Genomic DNA, 6,336 nt, shown 5'->3' with positions numbered 1-6,336 from the left:
ATCACAAAAAATTGAAAGGAAATCAATTGAATGATGGGTTTAACTGATTTAAGTTAATTACATAGAGAGCGAATCCACAAATTAAAAATTCATAGTAGGTTTTGAGTAACCAAAAACAAGAAAAAGAAATAGCATGAGATAATTTGTGTTTTTGACGCTGATGAAACATAAGATACTTTTTAAAGTCTTTTATTTTATCTAGTTTTCATTATTCAAAGGCTTCTATCTAGTTTTCTCTATAGACTAGTATAAATCCCAAAACAATATGGTATACGTCACAAAACAAGTAGCCCTATATATCCGTACGCATTCTCTATAGATTTTGCTAAAAAAACAAGAGTAATGCTATTTAGACACACAATATTGACCACCTTAGCTGACCACCTTATGTGGCAATTGATGTGTCATGCTATGTCATTTAATGAATGTCGACATGTCGACATAAGGTGGTCAGCTAAGGTGGTCAATGTTGTGTGTCTAAATAGCATTACTCAAAATACAAAGATCATTGATGAACAACACACCTAGCCTAGCAGCGGTCAGCAGAAACTCAAAACAAGACAAAACAATAAACATATAGAAAAAGGGTGAAGGCCAACGAAAAGTAGTTCTAAAAAAACTCGAAACAAGGCCTAACCCCAATATGGCAAGAATTGTTATGTGTTACAAGATCCAAAGCAAACTCATAGAATTATTAGTAGGTTCATTCATGTACTTATTACTCTCTCTTTTCTTTAGATCCTATATTTTTAGTTAATTTAATGTGATGACGCCAGTATTTCTGTAAGCAAGAAGCTGCGATATGCTCCAACTGAGAACGAGGAAGCTCCTTTTGAAAACGCCACCAAAATTGAGCGACAACAGACTTCAAGTGGTTGGCCCTAATAGAAAACGCTTGAACTTTTGTTTGGGATACAACAGTCGCAGGGGAGTTAGGTAACTCAGAAAATGAGCCAAATTTGAACGCCCAATTTAGAAGTTCTTCTCCATAAAAGTCACTTTTCTCAAGGCACTTGCAAACATTTGTTCCACCCTTAATGGTTGTGTAGGTCAATGCAGTGCCTTGCGTGATGAAAAGCATCTTTCGAAGTGGTTCCCCCTCTCGAATGATATAAATATCCTCCCCATAAGTTACCGGCTTAAGATGCTCGCAGATTGCTTGTAACATTTTCTCATCTATACTTTTAAGCATCGGCACCTACCATACCAATGTGTATATTTAATTAGGTACAGTTTATTAATTTGAACACAAATTAATAGAAAGAATCAGAACAAATTAACCCAACTACTTACTTTCTTTAGTGAAGCCAAGCGGAGATGGCACATAATACGTATTTGGTTTATTATCTGCGGATATATCGTTTGCATCTTCTCTCTCAAGTTGAGCTGATCTAATATTTTTTGCGACCCCTGCACATATTTGTTTAATTATTAGTTTTAAAAACAATTTCATGATGAGTTGATTAATTAATTATATCACGAAATATATACACACAAGAATTAATTAATACGAAAATTTGTAAGTAATATATATATATATTGTTTAAACATGCACCAACCTGCACCCTTGCATTGAGATATACCAAAAACAGTGCCAAGCCACTTATAGAGATCAGAATTGAAAAGATGATTTCATCCTTAAAGAAACTGGTCTGCAGGTTTGAACCAAAAGAACTGCAAAAATAAAATGAAAAGCAATTAATATATATCTGACAAATGTATATCTAAAGTTATAATTAAAAGTTTAAAAAAAAAAAATTCTAGGTATGCTTAAATTACAAACCTCAGATTTCGCAGGCCCCACCAAAGACATTGCAGCATCTTCACTGGAAGAACTCTTGAGCTTGTCATATCAGATTGGAGAGCGTATAGATATATACCAAAATCGAAAGGTAAACTTGTCATATTTGCTGAAATTTGTACAGCGCATGACTTGTGTAAAAGCGAGATATTGAACTTCATATTGTTTTCTGGAGTGAAGTTACTGCAATAGAAGAAATGATCAAGTATTTTCCAACCACATATATCATCAAATTTACAGACATGCTCCTGCCAACAAACTATCTTTCGGTCCACAGCAAAAAAGTACCACAAGGCTCCGAATAGCTGGAGGACAAACGAGCAGAGCAGATAGTTAATAATCAACAGTTCATCGAAAATTTGAAAAGTATGAAAAAAAAAAGTGAAGTTCATCGAAATGTTTTTCATTCTTCTTTTTTTTTTTTTTTTTCAAATATGAGAGATGAGATTGAAACTTACATGAGCAGCAAGGATGAAGGGAAGGAAGTCCAAAATAGCTTTAAGCAATCTTCTTACTGAAGTCTCTATGTTAGAACTCCGATTGAGCCGTCGGTAGAGCCTAATAGCCCGTAGGGTATATTGGATTGGAATTAGATAGAAGAACTTAGTCTTATCAACGGATGTATATTTTCCAGTGAGGATTACTGCCTGTACACATTTAAACCAACAAAAATATATAAATATGTCCAAAAGGCTGGTTAGCTAGCTTATCTTCTCTTCTCTTAGTTGTCTTAATTAGGTACAAAATCTTACCTGTAGAATGGGAAGCGCAGCACAAATGCGAGGCAGAATGCGTAAGAACCTAAGTGTTTTCCTGCCATTCAAGATTTTACAAATTTTCGTATGAGGACCGCCAATAATTCTTGTCCATGAAGTCGCAAATGGCTCAGCATGACTTCGACTTAGGAAAACAAAAATGTCCGTCGCATAAAAGAGATCTGCGGCTGATCGTAAGGCGAAAAATGTCCATATCAACGTTTGGTCCCAATAGTAGCACGCGCTATCGTCGATGAGTACGGGAGCATAACAGATCAATGGATCAATGAATACAGCAAATGCAGATGATGCTGCAAAGGTCATATCCCATTTTGAACGGTGATTTTGACCATGTGCCTCGAAAACTTCCTTCAATTCTGGCCATTTTGGTGTAGTACTTGTACTCTGTTCTAGTTCAGTACTGAACAAGACACGACAATTTGACATGCATATATAAGTGATGAAAATAATCAAGCAGGCTGAAGAAGGTATAAAGAAATTAACCTCAACTGAATTGATACTTGGTCAACCGGGGTGATCATATCTCAAGCTTATTTGTGACGCAATATCCTCTCTCTCAAATATGGAGAAGAGTGAAAGTTAGAGAATTACCCAATTAAAATAAATCTTGTCTAACTTGTATATGTATAGAAAACTTCAATTGAGGTATCTCTCAAATATTGAAACTTACAACAGTGAGCAAAGGAAGAGCACTCGGGGCCCGAACTGAAAATACATCCACTTTTGATTTGGAAACCCAGATCTGAGGCACAATGACAAGTTAATATAACTCAAATTATTGCCATCGTTTGATAGTTTTATTTCTTCTTTTTTAAATCAACATCTGTCATATTATAGTTTTATAAATGTCATGTTTAACATCGAGTGATCAAATAAATAAATAAAAGACTTGACAATACTAATTTGGCGGGTCTTCTCCTTTGCCCAAGTCTTTTTTTATCTAATAATAAAATTTGTCCTCACATCTCCTCACTAACCATCACAAAAGCAAGTTTGTCCTCACTAACCGTTACAAAAGCCATCTCTCAACCCACCAAAATCAAATGGGAAAAGCAATAAACAAATAGCAAGCAACTCAAACTTTGTTTTGGGGTTGCTAATAATTGACTAATAGGCCTTAATAATATTCAAGTGCGAGTGGGAAATAATAATAAACCTCGTATGTATGAGTGTTGTACCATAGTTTTTCTCGAAATAATAAAATATGAATGACATTAAAATATAACCTTGCATGGTTGGAGATGGAAAAATTTAGCCATGCACTATTCTTTAAAAAATTAATATTTTGCAAAGGACCCACTAGTGTAGTGGTTTGGAGTATTTACTCCCTCAGGCAAGGTCCTGGGTTCGAGTCCTAACATCCGTGTAGTGTGTGTGAGTTTAGTATGATATCGCCCCTCTCAATAGGAAAGGTCCTAAAAAAAAATAAAATAATAATAATAATATTTTGGAGGGCTAAATTTTTAGCCATATACTACATTTAGCCCTATGGCTGAAGATGGCCTAACAGCCCCTTTGCAGTTTTAAATTGTTTTCATAAAACTCATATATCTTGTTTATTTCCCGTCTAAATTGCTAATGTCATCAAATAACATTTGGCTAAAAAATAAATAAACAAATAACAAGTTAACTTTGAAGATTAGATTGTACATATACTGTTGAGGTCTAATCTTTGAGATTAAAAAATATAAGTGGGTTCAGGGTTTAGGGGTAGAAGAGAACCCTGTCAAAATATTAGATTGTACCCACTCAAGTCAAAATATATTTTTAAAAGCAAAACTCAATTATACCCTTTTCTAACCTATTCTCTCTCTTCTACCCAAAAACCCACTCAAGTAAAAATAATTATTATTTTTCTCCTTTTGGCATATGGATGCCGGCACCTTCTATAGTACACCAGGTGCACCCATGCACCATTTGTCCTTTATGATGCTCCCAGATTTTTTAAAAAATTGATTACCGGTTATACAAGTTATCAAGTTTCCACTTTTTGAAAATGCAATTGCATAAGGGTCATGCAATTATGCCCTTCCTATTTGGCAATTGGCATATGATAGGATAGTGATTTGCAGTAGTTTGGATATGAGAGTACCTACCGGTTATACAAGTTATCAAGTTTCCACTTTTTGAAAATGCAATTGCATAAGGGTCATGCAATTATGCCATTCCTGTTTGGCAATTGGCATATGATAGGATAGTGATTTACAGTAGTTTGAATATGAGAGTACCCTAACATTGTAAGAGGATCCTAAAACTTATAAGTTACAAAATTTGGGTAGCGGTTTACAAGTTTTTGAACCACGATTACAACATTAGGGTTCACCTAATCCATAATGTTGTAAATACTCATTTACAAGGATTAAGGATGCATTTTACAATCAAATGGAACATAACTGTCCAAAACCGAGTAAAACAAGATCTTAATATAGTAAAAGTTTGTGTTTACACGTATAAGGACTCAATTTACTTTCCTAATGTCCCTAGTTACCTTAATATTGTACTAGACGTCCTTCTCTTTGTAAATTACGATATTACAAGATTAAGGATGGGTTTTACAATGTTCTGGAACATAACTATCCATAAAAGAGTAATACAAGACCTTAGTATTGTAAACATTCGAGTTTACAAGTATAAGGACCCAATTTACCATCCGAATGTTCCCATTTACCCTAATATTGTACTACATGTCTTTATCTTTGTAAATTTCGATATTACAAGATTAAGGATGCATTTTACAATCATATGGAATATAACTATCCAAAACTGAGTAAATCAAGACCTTAATATAGTAAACATTTGTGTTTACATGTATAAGGACTCAATTTACTTTCCTAATGTCGCTAATTACCTTAATATTGTACTAGACGTCCTTTTCTTTGTAAATTATGATGTTACAAGATTAAGGATGGGTTTTACAATGCTCTAGAACATAACTATCCATAAAAGAGTAATACAAGACCTTAGTATTGTAAACATCCGAGTTTACAAGTATAAGGACCCAATTTACCATCTGAATGTTCCCATTTACCCTAATATTGTACTACATGTCTTTATCTTTGTAAATTACAATATTACAAGATTAAGGATGCATTTTACAATCATATGGAACATAACTGTCCAAAACCGAGTAAAACAAGACCTTAATATAGTAAATGTTTGTGTTTACACATATAAGGACTCAATTTACTTTCCTAATGTCCCTAGTTACCTTAATATTGTACTAGACGTCCTTCTCTTTGTAAATTACGATATTACAAGATTAAGGATGGGTTTTACAATGTTCTGGAACATAACTATCCATAAAAGAGTAATACAAGACCTTAGTATTGTAAACATCCGAGTTTACAAGTATAAGGACCCAATTTACCATCCGAATGTTCTCATTTACCCTAATATTGTACTACATGTCTTTATCTTTGTAAATTTCGATATTACAAGATTAAGGATGCATTTTACAATCACATGGAACATAACTGTCCAAAACCGAGTAAAACAAAACCTTAATATAGTAAACGTTTGTGTTTACACGTATAAGGACTCAATTTACTTTCCTAATGTCCCTAGTTACCTTAATATTGTACTAGACGTCCTTCTCTTTGTAAATTACGATGTTACAAGATTAAGGATGGGTTTTACAATGCTCTAGAACATAACTATCCATAAAAGAGTAATACAAGACCTTAGTATTGTAAACATCCGAGTTTACAAGTATAATGACCCAATTTACCATCCGAATGTTCCCATTTACCCTAATATAGT

The 6,336-nt window shown here is 33.8% G+C and overlaps 1 protein-coding gene across 1 annotated transcript; it reads right to left on the bottom strand.

The window, feature by feature from the left end:
• Window positions 1–537: 537 nt before the first annotated feature.
• On the bottom strand, window positions 538–3,315 carry LOC110751040 (cyclic nucleotide-gated ion channel 1-like). Its single transcript, XM_088251122.1, has 8 exons — window positions 3,248–3,315; window positions 3,061–3,132; window positions 2,554–2,977; window positions 2,260–2,448; window positions 1,784–2,106; window positions 1,560–1,674; window positions 1,294–1,410; window positions 538–1,198 (listed from the first exon to the last, which is right to left on the bottom strand). Exons 2-8 carry the CDS (start codon window positions 3,096–3,098, stop codon window positions 719–721), a joined length of 1,686 nt encoding a protein of 561 aa, XP_088107248.1. The 5' UTR covers window positions 3,099–3,132; window positions 3,248–3,315; the 3' UTR covers window positions 538–718.
• Between the last annotated feature and the right edge of the window lie 3,021 nt (window positions 3,316–6,336).

This window comes from Prunus avium, chromosome 3 (genome assembly GCF_965620075.1).
Source record: "Prunus avium chromosome 3, drPruAviu1.hap1.1, whole genome shotgun sequence".
NCBI classification, from domain to species: Eukaryota; Viridiplantae; Streptophyta; class Magnoliopsida; order Rosales; family Rosaceae; genus Prunus; species Prunus avium.
The sequence above is the reverse complement of the archived record's forward strand: the minus strand, read 5'-3'. Positions and strand labels throughout refer to the sequence as shown.

Bases quoted from the DNA above. Each gene is read 5' to 3' on its own strand.
- LOC110751040 (XM_088251122.1), bottom strand. From the start codon at position 3,098: ATGATCACCCCGGTTGACCAAGTATCAATTCAGTTGAG. The intron at 2,107-2,259 runs GTAAGTTTCAAT...TTTGTCCTCCAG, and splicing joins CCTTCATCCTTGCTGCTCAT to CTATTCGGAGCCTTGTGGTA. The intron at 1,411-1,559 runs GTTGGTGCATGT...AAATATGTGCAG, and splicing joins ATCTCAATGCAAGGGTGCAG to GGGTCGCAAAAAATATTAGA.